The 20,342-nt window shown below is 46.2% G+C and overlaps 1 protein-coding gene across 1 annotated transcript in view; it reads right to left on the reverse strand.

The window, feature by feature from the left end:
* Window positions 1-3,037: 3,037 nt before the first annotated feature.
* ETV7 (ETS variant transcription factor 7) overlaps window positions 3,038-20,342 on the reverse strand; it is a 56,156-nt gene continuing 38,851 nt past the window's right edge. Inside the window, exon 8 of the mRNA XM_078369065.1 lies at window positions 3,038-9,924. Coding sequence (XP_078225191.1) covers window positions 9,810-9,924 — 115 coding nt within the window. The 3' untranslated portion in view covers window positions 3,038-9,809. The remainder of the gene's footprint in view (window positions 9,925-20,342) is intronic.

Here is a 20,342-nt window from a genome sequence, read left to right on the forward strand (position 1 = left end):
GTGGATTGTGTGTGTTCTTTCTTATTCTGAGGTGAATACCTTGGCCCAGCACTCATGGAGTCCACAGAGTTGTTGGGAAGAGAGAAACACATAGAGAAAATCATACAAGCAAGCGGAAAGGAATGGGAGATTACCATTTGTTTAATGTGTACAGAGTTTCTGTTTGGAAGGAATGTTGTACCACTACCTCCACCATCAAACCATCTCCAGAACTTTTGAGATGTGGAGGATTTTTATGAGGCACACACAACCTCGACTCTTGAGCTGTGGAGATGGTTCAATGGTGGAGGTAGTGGTACAACAAGCAGAATGTACCTAATGCCACCACACCGTACATTTAAAAAGGTTAAAACAGTCAACTTTATGTCATGTATATTTTACCACAATGAAAAGAAGGGCAGAGGCAGAGAACCATGTGGGACACTGTGCAGGTACCTCCCATGTACCCAGAAATCCCATCTTCAGGTACATGCACTCCTAGGTTCTCACAGGAGGGAGAGCCACCATGGGCCGCTCGGGGCATTCCACACCTTCTCCATCAGGAGTCCTGGAGGCAACCTAACCCTGCTCTCAGTGCCTTGGGCCAGGATCTGGAGACAGACTGGCAGCTGCCTGTCCTGGGGCCAAGGTCTGCTACACTATGTACAAGCCCCCATGCAAAATGAAAACAAAGCATCCTTGTTCAAAAAGTATTAAGAGTTTCAAGACAGACAGCAGAACATTAAACCAAGCAACAGGCCCCTCTCAGTGCAGACCCTGTGCAACTGTCCAGGTCACACAGCTGTGAAGGGGGCTCTGAAGGTGACAGTTCCCAACCATGTGCTGGGAGGGAAGATAGCAGAGGGAGAGAGAGAGGAAGATTAAGAGAGAATCTTTTTGAAATTTTTATTTAAGTATAATGTGTCTTGAGGTCATCAGTATAACATACAGAAAAGTGCACAGATAGCTGGATGCGGTGGATCATGCCTGTAATCCCAGCACTTTGGGAGGCTGAGGCGGGTGGATCATCAGTTCAGGAGTTTGAGACCAGGCTGGCCAATAGGATGAAAGCTTGTCTCTACAAAAAATACAAAAATTAGCCAGGTGTGGTGGCAGGTGCCTGTAGTCCCAGCTACTCGGGAGGCTGAGGCAGAAGAATCACTTGAACCCAAGAGGTGAAGGTTGCAGTAAGCCACGATCAAGCCACTGTACTCCAGCCTGAGTGACAGTGCGAGACTCCATCTCAAAAAAAAAAAAAGTGCACAGATCATAAGCAGACAGCTCAATGAATTTTCACAAAGGACATAAACCTGTGTAACCAGCACCCAAATGAAGAAAGAGAACATTCTGGGGTCTGCATCCCAGAACCCACCTTGTTCCCCTCATGACCCCAGATTAGATTCGTTTGGCTTGTTTTTGAACATCATCGGTCTAGATGTTTTCTACACGCCCGGCTTATTTCTCTGCGTGTCTGGGGCTCAGCCATACTGCTGTGCTGTGATTCTCAGACAGACAATCCCACGTGTCAGATCAGGAGTGGGGCAAGCAGAACGCTCACACACTGCTGGTGGGAGTGGAAAATGAAACAACTACTTGGAAAAAATGACTGGCAATATCTACCAAAGCTGAACAGATACCTGCCCTATGACTCAGCAATTCCACCCCCGATAGATACCCAACAGAAATGCGTCCCGGTGCCCCCCTCCAACAACTTTTATATGAATGTGTGTATTAGCGCTGTTTGCGATAGCCAAACCCTCAAAAACTTGAAACGACTTCAATGCCCATGAACAGGAAAATATATAAACAGTGGTATAGTCACAAAATTTAGGTTTTGTTGTTTTTTGTTTTTTTCCTGGGGAGTCTGTACATTTATTAAAAAGACTTTTCACCTGCTTGTGTGGCCTGGGTGTGCAGGGTGGGGCACGGAAGATAAACGTGATCTTGGATAAAAATGACAGTAGCAATGGAGAGGGGTGGGTGAAGCACAGGGCCCATCCAGGAGCACTGGATGCAGTGGTTCTGAGTAACTAACCGAAGAAGGATTTCCCAGGCACACTCTAACCTCTCTGCGAATGAGCCTCGCTTCCCAGAAATCCGTCCCCATCCTGGCAGAATTCTCTACATCTGGAAATGAACCTGGCCTTGATTTCCTCTGCGGCTCTTGTTCACTGCAGAGCAAAGAGCAAGTTGGTGAACTCCTTTCCCAGGCCACACCCTCTGCCGGGAGCCTGCCAGTTCAAGGTCCAGCCTCCAGCCCACAGGCCTTCCCTAAGTCTCCCTCCCTGTCCTCAGTGAGAGAGACCTGAAAGACGATGACCTCACTCCTTCTCAGCCCCGTCAGGACCCAGGATCAAAGTCCCCACCTTGAAAACAGCCTGGGAATATCCCCACAGTTGCTGTGTGCAATGTCTGATTAAGGTCTTGGGCCAGAAGTGCTCAGTGAATCTCGGTTCCCCTCCAGGCTCCCTGCCTCATGGCTCCCAGAGGCTCCTAGACTCTTCTCTGCCTCAGCTGTCTGCGGGAGCCTCCAGTGCCCATCCCCAAGGAGTGGGAAAACTATGGCTTTGACATTAGGCAGAGCTGCGCTGCAGCCCCAGCTGCAGCAAGGGGGCGTGCTGGTGATCACAATGACAACGGCCATTTGCAAAATGGTTACCAGATGTCAAGCCCACAGCAGGAGCTTCTAAATACGTGATTTTTGCCCCCACAGCAATAATCATAAAGAATATATTGTTATTTCACAGATCAGGAAATTAAGGCTCAAAAAGATAAAATAGGCCGGGTGCAGTGGCTCACACCTGTAATCCAAGCACTTTGGGAGGTCAAGGCAGGGAGATCACTTGAGGTCAGGAGTTCAAGACCAGCCTGGCCAACATGGTGAAACCCCATCTCTATGAAAAATACGAAAATTAGCTGGGCGTGATGGTGCACACCTGCAGTCCCAGCTACTTGGGAGGCTGAGGCAGGAGAATCACTTGAACCTGGGAGGTGGAGGTTGCAGTGAACCAAGATCACACCACTACACTCCAGCCTGGGCGAGAATGAGATTCCATCAGAAAAAAAAAAGTAAAATGCTTAAGTGATACTAGTGAATAGCAGATTAAAACCTGCCGGTCAGCCAGGCCTCATGGCACGCAACTTTAGTCCCAGCTACCCAGGAGGCTAAGGCGGGAGGATCTCTTAAGCCTAGGAATTCTAATCCAGCCTGGACAACATAGTGAGATCTTATCTCCTAAAAATAAATGTAAAAATCTGCCAGTCTCCAAAGCACGCTCCACTGTTCTTCCTAACCTCAATTTTCACACCAGTATAATGGGAATAAATGATACCAACCTTGCAGGACTGCTAGGAAATTCGAGGCGATGCAGTGAGCACTTGGCATAGGGCACTGGTGAGCATTAGCTGTACAGGAGTGCACAGTGAGGTCTCATCATGGGACTGGGGTTCGCAGCTCTCTCACAGAGCTTGCTCCAAGCCCAACAGTATTACATGGGTGAGCCCAGCCAGGATAATTTCCCAGATTCCTCTTCCCTGGGTCCTAAGGTGGACATTAGTCTGCTCAGTAAAGGAAGCACATGGTTTAAGCCAGGGTGTCTCAACCTCAGCTCTGTTGACATTTTGGACCAAATGCCTATTTGCTAGAGGAGAGGGGGGCTGTCCTGTGTATTGTAGGATGTTTAGCCTCATCCCTGCCCTCTACTCACTAGATGATTGTAGTACCCAACCCAGTAATGAAAACCAAAAATGCCTCCATTGTCCCCTGGAGGGCAAAATCTCCCCCAGCTGAGAACTGCTGGCTTAAGCAATAACAACATGCAATGCAACAATCTCAGGTTACCCAGGAGTCCCTGAGGCAGGTAGTTTCAGGTTTGGGGCATCTGCTTGATGATGCCAACAAGCACCAGTTTTGTCCTAATGCTCATCACTTCATGATCACAAGATGGCTGTCACAGATCCCACTGTGCCACCACCACAGATCCCACTCAAAGGCAGGCAAGACAGGGAAAGTGGTGGTGTCGTCTGTGGCATCACCTTTAATCTAGATAGTTTTCCCAGACGCTTCTAAGCAGATCTCCCCTACGTTTCATTGGCCAAAACTGGGCTATATATCCAGCCCTAGCAGCAAGGGAGCTGGGAAAATGACTAAGTGGCAAGTGAGGAAGAGGGCTGGAAATGGTGGGCCCTCCCTGACCTGGCAGAATAGACACTCCTCATACTTGCAGAAATTATTTTAAAATCTATCTGCTTTTCCTCACTAAGCCTTCAGGACAGGGATCCACATGTTTTCCTCTGAATCCTCAGAACTTAACTTTCTGCTCAGCACTTAGAAGGTGCTTACTCCATGCTTGTTGAATGAATGAATGAAACGATCAATTGATCAATGATTTGACCTCCCACCTTCCTTGCTTGTATCACTAAGAGCCCTAAGTAGTTGATTATCTTCCCATATGCAAATTAACTTGTCTAACTACAAATCAGCCTACCATGCTGATGCTGAGGAAGGAGACCCAACCATCTAAGATCACCCCCACTTAACTCCACATTTCAATAGAAGTAAAGGCTGGTTGACCAAGCGCCACCTTAATCACACTCCTATAGATTGCAGGCATGGTATGGGGAAATCTTTCCAGAAGGCATTGTTTTTACTTAATATCAACCCCCCCACCCCACGCCTACTCCATGGACCAAGACCCTTTCACATGTAATTTCTAAAGCTGTAAAGTGAAGACCCTTTCATGTGTAATATCTAGAGTGTAAGCCTATATAAAGGCAGGGCTTCTCTTTGTTAGCTGAGCTTGGCTATTAGGCAGCTGTGCCACCTTGCTCCCAGCGGGAAGGTGTCCAAGAGGTCTGTTTCTCCAGGCGGCTCCTGCTTCAATGCAAATAATAATGCAAACATCTCCCAGTTTTTCCAACAAGCCCTGATCCCTCTGGCCATTGACTATGCTGTTCCTTTTGCCCAGAACATTCTTCCCACCACCTCTAACCTCCACTCACCCCACTTCATCTGCCCAGCTTCTTCTCACTACTAGGTCTCAGCTAAGATGTTACTGCCTCTGGGAAGCCCTCCCTGATCTCCTCAGTGTGGCTTGAAGCCTTGGTCCCCTGTGCTACCCTATCCTAGCACTTGTCACCCTGTGTTGTGACTGTCTCCCTAGCAGGACAGGAAATGTCCATAGAGACCAGAACAACTTGTCCTTCACCAAAGTTTAGGTTCTCCATAAACGTTTATTGATTGCATCATTCATACCAAGGGTTGGCAAAGCTATTCTGCAAAGTGCCAGATAGTATTTTCAGCTTTGTGGGCTGTATGATCTCTGTTGCAACCATTCGACTCTGCGGAGGGAGAAAGCAGCCATAGCTGATATTTAAACGAGCATGGCTGTGTTCCAATAAAACTCTATTTGTGGGCACTGAAATTTGAATTTCATATGAATTTCACGTCATGAAATATTATTCGTTAAAAACTTTTTCAACCTTATAAAAATGTAAAAACCATTTTTTTTTTTTTTTTGGAGACAGAGTCTTACCCTATTGTCCAGGCGGGAATGCAATGGCTTGATCTCGGCTCACTGCAATCTCTGCCTCCCAGGTTCAAATGATTCTCTTGCCTCAGCTTCCTGAGTAGCTGGGATTACAGGCACCCACCACCATGGCCAGCTAAGTTTTGTATTTTTAGTACAAATGGGGTTTCACCATGTTGGCTAGGCTGGTCTTGAACTCCTGACCTTGGGATCTGCCTGCCTTGGCCTCCCAAAGTGCTGGGATTACAGGCGTGAGCCACCATACCTGGCGGTAAAAAACCATCTTTAAAGGCTTGCAGACTGTACAAAAACAGGTAACGGACCTTAGTTTGCTAATCCTGATTAATACTGAGAGTCACATGTTTTGGATTTTCTAGGTCATTCTCAAAGATACAACAGGATCACGTAAAGAAGTAACACAGTTATTTCTTAAGATCAAGCAGTAAGTTAAACTTGAAAGTGCATTAAATGACTTACCCATCACAACCCAGAAGACTGTGTCTCAGGAAATCTAAGATTAAGATTAATTTAAAACTGGAGCTGGGCACAGTGGCTCACCCCTGTAATCCCAGCACTTTGGGAAACTGAGGCAGGTGGATCACTTGAGGTCAGGAACTCGAGACCAGCCTGGTCAACATGGTGAAATGCCATCTCTATTAAAAACACAAAAAATTAGCCAGGCCTGGTGGCAGGTGCCTGTAGTCTCAGCTACTCAGGAGGCTGAGGTAGGAGAATCACTTGAACCCAGGAGGCAGAGGCTGCAGTGAGCTGAGATTGTGCCACTGCACTCCAGTCTGGGAGGCAAAGTGAAACTCCATCTCAATCAAATTAAAAAAAAGATTAAGACCAGGAAACTCTTACTATCAGGGAACCATATCAATAGGTTCAAACGAAAATGTTTGGCAATTTCTATATGCAATTCTGCTGGAAATTTTTAAAACTAGACAGAATGATATTTCTTTTCCATAAGAATGATTTCTCTGAAATAATATTCAAAACATTATCTATATTAATGAAAGTAGGTGTGATGGTTAATACCAAGTGTCATTGGGTTGAAGGATACAAAGTACTGATCCTGGGTGTCTGTGAGGGTGTTGCCAAAGGAGATGAACATTTGAGATTAACACTGGGAAAGGCAGACACACCCTCAATCTGGGTGGGCACCATCTAATCAGCTGCCTGCACGGCTAGAATACAAGCAGGCAGAAAAATGTGAAATGGAGAGAGGACGGGCCTAGCCTCCCAGCATATATCTTCCTCCAGTGCCGGATGCTTCCTGCCCTCAAACATCAGACTCCAAGTTCTTCAGTTTTGGAACCTGGACTGGGTCTCCTTGCTCCTCAGTCTGCAGACAGCCTATTGTGAAAGCTTGTGATCATGTGAGTTAATACTTAATAAATTCCCAGGTGTGTGTGTGTGTGTGTGTGTGTGTTCCATTAATTCTGTCCCTCTAGAGAACTCTGACTAATACAGTAGCCATCGGAGAAGTTGAAAACGAATTAACTGAGACTGGTTGTCCTGAGGGAATAGGAGTGAGGGTGGGTTTCCCATATGCTAGTTTTGTTGTTGTTGTTGCAGCTGTTGCTGTTGTTGTTGTGTTAAAACGGATTTCCTGTGTTGGCCAGAACATTGACAAGGGTATAGGAACTTCCATGCCCTGCTACAGCAGGTGGGGGGTGTAGGGACTGGTGCAGCCATTCTGGAAAACAATTAGGCACTGTTAGTCAAAACTGGTGTATGTATTTCCAGGATCCAACAATTCCATTCCTACATGTATGTTCCAAAAAAATTCTTACATAGCCGGGTGCAGTAGCTCATGCCTGTAATCCCAGCACTTTGGGAGGCCAAGGCAGGCAGATCTCCTGAGGTCAGGAGTTTGAGACCAGCCTGGGCAACAAGGTGAAACCCTGTCTCTACTAAAAAAAAAAAAAAAAAAAATAGCTGGGCATGGTGGTGGGTGCCTGTAATCCCAGCACTTTGGGAGGCCAAGACAGGCAGATGAACTGAGGTCAGGAGTTCAAGACCAGTCTGGGAAACATGGTGAAACCCCATCTCTACTAGAAATGCAAACAAAATTAATAGCTAGGCATGGTGTCGGGCACCTGTAATCCCAGCTACTCGGGAGGCTGAGGCAGGAGAATCACTGAAGGTGGAGGTTTAAGTCAACCGAGATCACTCCACTGCACTCCAGCCTGGGTGACAGAGCGAGACTCGGTCTCAAAAAAAAAAGAAAGAAAATTAGTTACCAGTGTTTCTCTGGCTTTGGTCCTCCACCAGGTAAATTACAGAAACAGACCCTTTTTGCCAAAGGGGGTTTGATTGCAGGAGTACCTCCCACAGTGACAGTTTCCAGGTCACTCTGCCCCATGGAAAGATTTCTTCCCATCCATGCTGGGACACACACTGAGTCCTCTCTGTTTCAGAGAAACTCCAGCTGCACAGTCAGCCAGGCCTTCTCTGTCACAGTGAAGCTGTGGCTCCAGCTCTCTGGACACTGAGCAAATCCAGTTCAAGCCCTGACACTTGGGGAATGTGGAGGAATTTCCCCACCAGCACAGGCTTGGGAATGACTAGGAGCAGAGAAGAGGAGAGAGGATTCCAGAAGAAGCTAACCATCTGCCCCAAACGTCCATCTACTTCTCTTTCCATTGAGCCCCACAGTTCCTTCTGCAAATGGCCCCATTACATCCACCCTCCAGCCAGGTCTGAACTGGCTGAGAGTAAGTTGAGCCCTAGGAGGCAGGATTCACCTGCCAAGGCGGGGCTCAGACATCAGGCCAAATTGAGGACTAGGTAAAACCAGGACAGGTGGAAGCAGCTTTCCATAAGACACACCCACCAGTGCGCCTTGTCAGTTCACCATTGCCATGGCAACACCCAGAAGTGACCGCCCCTTTCCATGACAACTACCAGGTGACCTGGAAGTTACGACCCTTTTTCCAGAAAATGCTACGTAATCTGCCCCTTAATTTGCATATAATGCAAGTGGGTATAAAATCCAGTGCAGCTCTGCCTCTGAGCTGCTGCTCCGGGCACACTGCCTATGGGGGCCCTGCTCTGCGGGGAGCAGGACCTTTGCCACTGCTGAACACTTCGCTTCAGTAAAAGTTGCTGTTTTAACACCACCAGCTTGACCTTCGATTATTTTTTGGGCAGAGCCAAGAACCTTCCTGGGCTGAGCCCCAATATTAGTCTCGCCTGCCCTGCATCAAAAGGATGTAATTGAGGCCTCAGGAGCTGGGACCTCTTTTACAGATTTGAGGTTATGCAAATAGGCAAGGTGAGGTTTGCCACCATCACTCTGCAGCAGGCCAGGGCTGATGATTCACCGTAGCCTGAGGGAGGGAGAGCAGCAGCTGATCTCTGTTGTGTTGTATCCCTCTTGGTCACGGCCTGAAGAACGGCCCCCAAAAAGGCTATGTCCAAGTCCTAACGCTCCGAACCTGTGAATGTGACCTGATTGGAAAAAAGGGTCTTCATAGACCTAATTCAGGACTTCAAGATGAACTCACTCAGGATTTGGAAGGGGCATAAATCCAGTGAGAGGGGTCCTGATAGAAGGCAGGAGGAGACCTGAGGGTCACAGAGACACAGAGGGAGAAGACGGCCACAGGAAGATGGAGGCAGAGATGGGAGTGACACAGCCACAGTCCAAGGCATGCTGAGGTTGGCCTGCCACCCCCAGAGGCTAGGACAGATGGAGCAAAGGGACTCCTCAGAGTGTCCAGAGGGAACCAATCTCTGCCTGATTGTGGACCTCCTGTGAGATGATTAATGTCCATTGTTTTTTGAGGGGGTTTTTGTTTGTTTTTGTTTGTTTTTGTTTTTGAAACAGAGTCCCACTCTGTCACCAGGCTGGAGTGCAGTGGTGTGATCTCAGCTCACTGCAACCTCCGCCTTCCGGGTTCAAGCGATTCTCCTGCCTCAGCCTCCTGATTAGCTGGGATTACAGACGCGCACCACCATGCCCAGCTAATTTTTGTATTTTTAGTAGAGACGGGGTTTCACCATGTTGGCTAGGATGGTCTCAATCTCTTGACCTTGTGATCCACCCGCCTTGGCCTCCCAAAGTATTGGGATTACAGGCGTGAGCCACCGCACCCAGAAAATATCCATTGTTTTAAGTCCCCAAGTTTGTGGTAATTTGTAACAGCACCCCAGGAAAATAACACACTCTCTCTCACCCCCAGTCACTCAGCCAACTGGGTCTCCAGGTCCTAAAGCCCCCACCCAGTTCACTCAGGCCCATGGTTCAGCTGCCTATCAACCAGTGTCCACTTTCCTGCTGGAGGGAAGGGGCCCTCAGGAGCACTGGCTTTGATCGTCCTGACTGTCCTGCAGAAGGGGTGGGTGCCAGGCAGATGGCAGAGCCTGAAGATCTTCCATCCTGTCGTTCTCAAAGTGTTCCCTTTGTGGCCTGAAAAATAAGCAAATAAAGTGATGTAAAATAATTAATATTGCAGTGAAAAATGTAAAACCAATGCCGAGGCTGATCACTAAAGCACTTCCTCATCCTTTTTCCAGTTCTTGATGACTTCTGTTCCTAGCGCTGACCTTCAAGTCCAGGGTGAGACCAGGTTTCCACTCACAGAGGTTGCCCACAAGGTGAAACCTGAGGGCCAGGCCCTCTGAGCCCAACAAACTGCAATTCCCAGAACATGTAATCAGACGGCGGCGGGATCTCAGGCGCCAGGCCCAAGCTGGAAGGAGCCGTATTTCCGGGAAGGGGTGGGCACTTGCATTAGCAGGTAACTGTTCTCTCAGTTGATAAGAACACCCCATTAACCAGAAAATGAGCGGTCCAAGACAGCCTTTGATCTTATCAAAACAAGAGCAGGGAGCCTGTGGGAATAGCTTGCTGGGGGCCAGGCCGCTGTACTGCAACACTGAATACACGCCTGTGTGTGACTTACAACACCTGAGACTCCATACTTCCCGACGGTCACTGAGGGTTTTGTTTTTGTTGTCGGTTGCCACTTTCCTGCCTAGGAACAGCCGCTGTTTTGCAAAAGCTCTTCCAGAATATTTTTTCTACGCCCATAGCATCACATTATTATTATTCCTCTTCTCTTTTTGAGAGAGGGTCTCACTCTGTTGCCCAGGCTGGGGTGCAGTGGCATGATGTCACCTCATGCAGCCTCAACTTCCCCTCACCTCAGCTACTCAAGTAGCTGGGACTACAGGCACACCACCACACCAAGCTACCTTTTTAGATTTTAGGTAAAGACAGGTTTTATCATGTTACTCAGGCTGGTTTTGAACTCCTGAGCTCAAGTGAGCCACTCGGCTCACCTCAGCCTCTCAAAGTGCTGGGATCACAGGTGTGAGCTGCTATGTCTGGCCTCTTTGTTGCTGGCGGTGGTGGTGGTGGTGTTTTGTTCCAGTGGTGGTGGCAGTTCCCCAAAAAACATTATCTTAAGGAAGTTTTTGGCCACAAAGCAGGGAAGAGTCTATTCTCTCTTGCAAGCCCCAAATAATTTCTTTTTTAAAACCTAATGAGGGAAAGGGTTCAGAATTCCAAGAGACCATCACTACGCAGGAGGGGTGGTTTCCACACAAGGGACATTAGCAATCATTGCCATTTCACCCACATGAACTTCTCAGCCTTCTGCTCATGACTTCTCTCTTTGAAACTTTGCAAAGTTGAAGTGGAACTTGTAGCCCCTCCTCCCTCTCCAACTTAGGCAGGCAGGGATGGGGTAAGGGGACGAGCAGGTGAACCCAAATCAGCTTGTCCCTAGCAAGGTCACTCACTGCCTCTCTCCCCAAGGCAATGCTCTTCCCTCTTGTAATCCCAAGACAATTGACAACACATCCAAGTCCATTTTCCTTTTTCTCACTTGGGGCAGTTGAGAGGTAACTAAAATTCTCTTGACATGTGGAAGATATACAGACTAGAGATGCAGATCATACTTTTAGTCTAATTCCTGGAAATAATTTATAGAAATTATCTTATATAACAGAAGCAATTATGCCTTTCCGTGCCATGTTCTCTGAATCATCATTCATTTTACCAGCTCCAAATGTTCACAGACAGGGTAGCATCAACACTTGGCAGCTGGCCCAGGGACCCCAGCCTTGCACCTGCAGAGGCATCACGCATCCTTCCCCATCGGTTCTTGCAGATTTTCTCTTTACATAAGCTGCAGGGTATTCCACTGTATTTACTTATCAAACCCCGTTGCTAGACAGTTGGACTTCCCCCACATTTTGTAACGATAACCATGCTTCAGAGGACATCTCTATAAATATATGCTGCATGTATGTGAGAAGTTTTGTGAAAGGTGTATTCTCAGACACAGAAGGTCTGGGTCACAAGGGAAACACACTTAGAACCCTGGCTAAGTAGGCCCTGGCTGGGTATGGTGGCTCATACCTGTAATCCCAGCACTTCGGGAGGCTGAGGCAGGCAGATCACCTGATGTCAGGAATTCGAGACCAGCCTGACCAACATGGAGAAACCCCATCTCTACTAAAATAGAAAAAATTAGGCAGGTGTGATGGTGCATGCCTGTAATCCCAGCTACTCGGGAGGCTGAGGCAGGAGAATCGCTTGAACCCAGGAGGTGGAGGTTGCAGTGAGCCGAGATCCTGTATTGCATTCCAGCCTGGGCAACAAGAGCAAAATGCCATCTCAAAAAAATAATTAATTAGTTAATTTAATTTAATTAAAGGATTGTTCGTTATCTCCAGTAAGTACTGAACCAAATTACATGTTAAAATCTTGATGTAAGGTCCTAGTGGGTTGGCCTGGTTCACACCATCAAGGGCCCTTTCTCTCCCTCAGAGTCAGGAAAGCTGAAAAGTAAACTCACCTGACCCCTTAGCAGCTGGAGTTTCAGATATGAATTAGGATCTGACATTTCGATGCCCTGGCCCAGGTTGGGAGGAAGAAGTGAAGTGAGGGCATTTTCGCGGCTGAACAAGCAAGGTCAAGGAGAAGCTGTGCATTCCAGCAAGGCTGGCGTGCTGACACTCCTCCATGGGCAGTGCGGCTCGCCCTCTGCATCACTGCTGCAGTGCTGAGGTTCCAGCTCGTCCCTGGAGCCCCACCTGGAACCCACTCCTCCAGCCCTCCCGGTGACTTTGTACACCCCTGATACCTTTCCCACTAAAATTAGCACTGTGGTTTCCTCCAGCTGAACCGTGACTGATACAGCTCACAAATGTGCTTTATCTTGACCAAGGCCATGCAAGATAGGAGAAAGAAAAGTCTAGACAAAGGGCAACACGGGCATGAGCCATACTTATTACGGTTTCTCCTAATGGCACTTTAATTAGATACCTTGTCCCCTCAGACCATGTGAAAACTACGCAAAAGCACAAGGAATGAGATAAACATCATCTGTTATTCTGCAAGAATCAAATATTGATGAGAAGAATACAGCCAGCCCCACTGAGATGCCGGCCCTAGCAGGCCAGCTGCTGGTGGTCACTGGAATGCAGATTCACCAGCTCAGCCGAGGACAGCCTGAGCTGATTTGGGCTCATACTTAATATAAGATGTGAGACTGCAGAGGAGCTCCCAGCTCCTTCCCGAGAGTGAGAGGAAAGGTTGTGGCAACAAAACATGATGGTAATAACTTATCTCATTTTTCTCCTGGCAGAAAACTTGAATAACAGAGTATCCATTTCCAACCCACAGACCTGGCAGCCTCATAGGAGGCTGAGTGTCTGTAGTTTTTCTGCCTTCAGTCACCCCCCGAACCCTAACTAACCACCCACCACGCCTGGAGAGGGTCTTCCGTATCCCTCTAGCCCAAGCTAGAACCTAAAATCTATTTTCACTTGTTTAAACTGGGCCTGTTCCTTCCACCTTCAGTCCAAGGTCAAAGTCGCCTTCCAGAGAACTCTTTCCTTCTTTTTTCTAGAGAAAAAAAAAATGATAAAACTAACTATCATTTACTGAATATTCTAAGCTACCAAGAAGTTAACCGTCACAGGAACCTCACAAAGTAGGAGTTCTTCTCATTTTACAATTGAGAGGTCCAGAGAGATTGAGTCAATTTTCCACCATCCCACAGCTCATGAGACGTGGAAGCAGGATTCAAACCACAACTGCCAATTTCAAAGCCTGGATTCTTAATCCTCACGCTACATCCCACTCTGCCAGGCCTAGGAAAGTGCCCCTGATTTGCTGCCCTCTTTGGGGAAGCTGCCACTCTGTGCAGAGACTCTGTTTACTCATAATTTTTTTTTTTAATAATAGCTTTATTGAGATCTCATTCACATGCCATAAAGTTCACTATTCTTTTTTCATTCTGTCACCCAGGCTGGAGCGCAGTGGCACGATCTTGGCTCACTGCAACCTCCGCCTCCTGTGTTCAAGCAATTCTGTGCCTCAGCCTCCTGATGTAGCCAGGATTACAGGTGCACGCCACCACACCCAGCTAGTTTTTGTGATTTTAGTAGAGACAGGGGGTTTTGCCATGTTGGTCAGGCTGGTCTCAAACTCCTGGCCTCCAGCAATCCACCTGCCTCAGCCTCCCAAAGTTGCTGGGATTACAGGCGTGAGCTACTGTGCCTGGCTAAAATTCACTCTTTACAAGTGTATAGTTCTGTGGATTTGAGTATATTCACAAAGTTGTGCATTAATTACCACCACTGCCTACTTCCAGACCACTTTCATCCCCCTGGAAAGAAATCCCAAACGCATTAGCAGTCCCTTCCCAGACCCTCTCACCCCCAACCCCAGTCAATCGTTAATCTCCCAACTGGCTGAGTGGATTTGCCTCTTTGGACATTTCATATAAATGGAATCATACAATCATATGTTGTGGCTGGCTCCTTACACTCAACACCATTTCTTCAAGGTTCAACCATGTCACAGCATGTATTAGAAATGAATTCTTTTTTCACGACTGCATAATGTTCCATTTTGTGGATAGATCACATTTTGTTTATCCATTCAGCAGTTGATGGGCATTTGGGTTGTTTTTTGCTTTGGCTACTACAAATAATGCTACCATGAACATTTTTCTACAAGTTTTTCGGTGGACATATGCTTTTAATTCTCTTGGGCATATACTCAGAAGCAGGATTGCTGAGTCATATGGCAATTCTATTTTAGCTTTTTAAGAAATTGTTAAACTGTTTTCCACAGCAGCTGCACCATTCTACATTCTAATGTCTGGGGGTTCTAATTTCTCCACATCCTCTCCAACACTTGTTAATGTCCATCTTTCTTTAAAAATTACAGCCCTGCTATTGCCAGAAAAAGTCCAATCCAGATCCCAAGAGAGGGTTGTTGGATCTCACACAGGAAGGAATTCAAGGCAAGTTACAAAGTGCAGAGAGAGGATAGTTTATTGAAAGCTACTCAGTTGCAGAGTAGGGCATCCTCAGAAAGCAAGAGGAGGAACATGCCATCTCTATCTTAAACTCTTCTCAGATAGGAGTCTCATCTATGTAAAAGCTAAGATAAATTGGGCATGTGTGTGTGTGGGCTGATAGCATGGTAAAATTTAGTACTTTGTTGATTTAAAGAATGTTATCTTTGGCATTTTAGTGCATAAGTACATCAAAGCATGACCATAGTCATCTTAAAAGCATATCTTGTTATGGATAGTGGGACATCTGGGCTTTTTGTCATTGTAGGAGTGTGTTGTTGCAGGTATTTTTAAGGTGTTTCCTCAACTGTAAACATTTAGGACCACGAATCAAAACTGGTAAGGAATATGCCTTGCCAGTTTTAAGATGGAGTTGATTTTAAAATCGTGTCACCGTGGCTCTCCTATGCTTCTATTTCCCTAACAATCCTAGCGGGCAAGAAGTAGTATCTCATGGTAGTTTGTTCTGTATTTCCCTAATGATTAATGATTGTTGTGGTTTAGCTACGTCCCCCCGCCCCCACCACCCCCCTCAGCCAATTCTTGTCTTGAATTGTAGCTTCCACAATTCCCACAAGTTGTGGGAGGGACCCAGTGGGAGGTAATTGAATCATGTGGGCAGGTCTTTCCCATGCTGTTCTCATGATTATGAATAAGTCTCACAAGACCCCATGATTTTATAAAGAGCATTTTCCCTGAACAAGCTCTCTTTCTCCAGCCGCCATGTAGGATGTGACTTGCTCCTCCTTGTCTTCTTCCATGATTGTGAGGCCTCCCCAGCCATGTGGAACTGTGAGTCAATCAAACCTCTTTTCTTTATAAATTACCCAGTCTCATCGGCAGTGTGGAAGTGGACTAACACAATGATGTTAGCATTTCTTCATGTCCTTCATGTATATCTTCTTGAGAGAAATCTCTATTCATGTTCTTTGCCGAATTTGGGCTTATCTTTTTATTATTGAGTTGTAGAAATTCTTTATCAATACTGGACACAATTCTCTTATCAGATATATAATCTGGAGGTATCGTCTCCCATCCTGTGGATTGTTTCTTTACTTTCTTGATGGTGTCCTATGAAGCACAAAGGCTTTTAATTTTGATGAAGTTCAGTTTATCTATTTTTAAATTTTATTACTTATGCTTTTGGTGTTACATTTAAGAAGTGATGGCCTAATCCAAGGGCATAAAGATTTACTTCTATGTTTTCTTCTATGAGTTTTATAGTTTTAGCTCTTATGTTTATGTCTTTCACATATTTTGAGTTAATTTTTGGATATGGTGTAAGGTAAGGGGACAACTTTATTCTTTTGCATGTGGACGCCCATTGTCCCAACACCATTTGTTGAAAAAATTGTTCTTAATCTAGATCCTTATGCCAGTACCAATCTGTTTTGAGTACTGTAGCTTCATAGCAAGTTTCAGAATTGGGAAATGTGGGCCCTCCAACTTTGTTTTTCTTTACAAGACTGTTTTGGCTATTTAGGGTCAGTGGCAATTCCATATGAATATGAAGAGCAGCTTGTCCATTTCTGCAAAAAAAAAAAAAAAAAAAAAAAGGCAGCTGGAATTTGGATAGGGATTGCATTGAATATGTAGACTAATTTAGGGAATATTGCCATCTTAACAACCCAACAGCAGGTTATATCTGTCTATTTATTGAGATTTGCTTTAATTTCTTTCAACAATGCTTTGTAGTTTTCAGAATATATGTTTTATGCTTTAAGTTTACTTGTGTTTTATTCTTTTGATGGTATTGGAAACAGAATTATTTTACATTTCATTTTCAGGTTGTTCATTGTCATAGGTAGAAATAAAATTGGCTTTTGTAGGTTAGTCTTGTATTCTGCAAACTTACTCAACTCATTAATATTAGTTCTCATAGTTTCTTTTCTTTTATTCCTTAGGATTTTTTTTTTTTTTGAGACAGAGTCTCATTCCGTCACCAGGCACCAGGCTTAAGTGCAGTGGTGCAATCTCGGCTTAAGTGCAGTGGTGCAATCTCGGCTCACTGCAACCTTCACCTCCCAGGTTCAAATAATTCTTCTGCCTCAGCCGCCCAACTACAGGCACGAACCACCACACCCAGCTAATTTTTGTATTTTTTCTTTTAGTAGAGATGGGGTTTCACCATGTTGGCCAGGATGGTCTGGATCTCTTGACCTCATGATCCGTCCGCCTCGGCCTCCCAAAGTGCTGGGATTACAGGCGTGAGCCACCACGCCCGGCCTTCCTTGGGATTTTTATACACAGTATCATATTATCTATGAACAGAGATAGTTTTACTTCTCCCTTTCCAATCTAGATGCTTTTTATTTCTTGTTCTTGCCTCCTTGCTCTGGCTAGAACCTTGCAATGTTATGAGAAAAGCATCCAGTCGTTCACCATTAAGTAGGATGGTAGTGTGGGGTTTTCATAGATGATCTTGATCAGGTTGAGGAAGTTCTCCTCTAGTCTTGGTTTGTTGAATATTTTTATCATAAGACACGTGGATTTTGTCAAATGCTTTTTCTGTTATCTATTGAGATGATCAGGTGGGTTTTGTCTTTTATTTTATTAGTGCGGTATATTACACCAATGTTCATAGACTGTTTTTTGTTTGTTTGTTTGTTTGTTTTTTGAGACAGAGTCTCACTTTGTCACCCAGGCTGGAGTGCAGTAATGTGATCTTGGCTTACTGCTACCTCCACCTCTTGGGTTCAAGTGATTCTCCTACCTCAGCCTCCCAAGTGTCTGGGATTACAGGCTTGCATCATCGCACCTGGCTAACTTTTGTATTTTTTGGTAGAGACAGGGTTTCACCATGTTGGCCAGGCTGGTCTCGAACTCCTAGCCTCAAGTGATCCGCCCACCTCGGCCTCCCAAAGTGCTGGGATTACAAGTGTGAGCCACCGCACCCAGTCCGTAGACTCTCAAAGTATGGGTTTGAGAGAAAACTAGAATCATATCCAAATGTCAGGCCTGTAATCCCTGCAGGAGGAGACAGTATACATGGGATTGTTGATTGATACTGGAAATATGTGACACCACTCAGTTTAATATCCTGAGCCCCAATGCAGTGATTCCCTCTGATTCATCCCAGAACAAAGGACATCTTAAAACCCTCTCATTACAGGAACTCACCTCCTAAGACAGAGACAAGTGGCAGGCCTGGCAGTGAACTTAAAGGGTGTCAAACAATCCCTTGACTAAAAATTGTACCTCCTCAAGAAATAGACCTTTCATAATTGTGCAAGACAGAAACCACAACTCAAACCAACGTAAGTGAAAAGGGGATTTATTAGAAAGCTATTGGGATTGTCAAAGAATTGAAGCAATTATAGCTATCAAAATATCACATGTGGCTGGGCACAGTGGCTCAAGCCTGTAATCCCTGCACTTTGGGAAGCCAAGGCAGGTGGATTGCTTTGAGCTCAAGAGTTTAAGACCAGCCTAGGCAACATAGTGAAACCCCATCTCATTACAAAAATTAACCAGGCGTAGTGGTGCACACCTGTGCTTCCAGCTACTTGGGAGGCTGAGGCTGGAGAATGGCTTGAATGCAGGAGGCAGAGGTTGCAATAAGCAATGATGGCACCACTGCACTCCAGCCTGGGTGAAAGAGTGAGACATGTCTCAAAACAAAACAAAGCAAAAAAACAAATACATGTATCCCCAACATATATACAACTATTATATATCAATTTTTTAAAAGAATTGAAGAAAGATCTGCAGGGATCAGGACAGCTTCAAGAGCCCCAAGATTAGAAGTACAGACCAGACCCTCGGGGACTTCAATTCACCTTCCTGCCTCTCTGGTGTCCCCTCATGGCAGAAGACACAGCTACCACTAGCTTGGGGTAACATCCCAGCCAGATACAGAAAGAGAAATCCCAAGGAAGGACCCTGATTGGCCTGTCCTGGATCACTCACCATCTGGACCAGTTGCTGTGGCTATGGAAATGGGCTTCTCCTAATGGCCCAGCCTGGGCTACAGGGCCCTCCCCCACTGCCAGGAGCAGGACATGGTGATGCAGTAGGAAGAGTTGCTCCCAGAGACAAAGTCCAGTTATTACCAGGTAGATGGCAGATGGGATGCTGGGCTGATACCTGCATTAGTTCACTGCCAGTCTCTCTTAAGGATTAAGGCATTGTCCTGTGAAGATGTGTGTTTCAAGTATAGACACACAACAGAGGGAAATCTGAGGGACCCCACCACCACTTGTGAAAATATCATCCCAGCTTAGTATCGAAGCACTACGCCATAACACAGAGAAGCAGCTGTAAAGGACTGGAAGCCAGCATGGAGTTTTGATGGGAAGTTGGGAGAAGATATACGGCAGACAGTGCATTACAAATTATCTCTCTTTTTTGATTCAGAAGGAGAAACCTGGGTTCGAATCTACATGTAGGGAGCCAGGTATCTCAGGAAAATCAAGATACCATTTGCCCCTGAGGGGGCTTCTGAATGTCAGTTGAACAGATTTCAACTGAAAGCCTAAAAGAGAAGGAGCAGTGACACAGCTTGAAAGGAAGGACTGCGTGGAGAGGGCAGTGCAGAGGAACCGTGGCCCTAAGTAGGAGAACATGGCCAACCTATGGAGCCAGCAGGGAGGGACTAGAGAAATAAACTACCTTGGAATCTCCTACCAGAGAGTTCCTTGAGTAAAACCATCCAGAAGCCAGAGGACAGGAAGCCCATTGCTTCAATCCATACAGGACAGTCTCCCGGCCACGGAGCAGGACGAAGAAGGGTGGAGAATGGTATAAATAAGGGGAAAGTCACTCCCAACGAGCAAGGAACATAGATGGACTATCACAAGCCTGAGTTCTGACAATGCATATGGGTAGAAATGATGGGTGCCTCCCGTAAGAACACCTCCCCGGCTGGGTGCAGTGGCTCACACCTGTAATCCCAGCACTTTGGGAGGCCAAGGCAGGTGGATCACCTGAGGTCAAGAGTTCGAGACCAGCTTAGCCAACATGGCAAAATCCCGTCTCTACTAAAAATATTAAAAATTAGCCAGGTTTAGTGGTAAGTTAATCCTTACCACTAATGGTAAATTCTTACCACTAAAGTGGCCTGTAATCCCTGCAACTTGGGAGGCTGAGGCAGGAGAATCGCTTGAACCTGGGAGACGGAGGTTGCAGTGAGCTGAGATTGCACCACTGCACTCCAGCCTGGGCAACAGAATGAAACTCTGTCTCAAAACAAAACAAAAAACACCTCCCCAATCCGTCATGCTTTCTCTTCCCTGCCTGCTGGCTGGGTGTCAACCCCCCACATAGAAGCCACATGAAGGACACAGCAGAGCCTCCTTCAGCCTGGGACCACAGATGACTTCATGGAAAGGATCCCTCCCCACCCACCAACCAAACTTTATGTGACAAGAAATGAATGTTTATCACATGAAGCCACGGAGATTTCCATTTAGATGTCAGGGCCAGCATGACTCTAAGTGACACAGGAGCTGAGATTAATTAAGGCTGGCCTCCTTCGAAGAGAAGCTGGACTTTGGTCTGGGCATGC

The sequence above is a fragment of the Callithrix jacchus genome, chromosome 4 (assembly GCF_049354715.1).
Source record: "Callithrix jacchus isolate 240 chromosome 4, calJac240_pri, whole genome shotgun sequence".
NCBI lineage: Eukaryota > Metazoa > Chordata > Mammalia > Primates > Cebidae > Callithrix > Callithrix jacchus.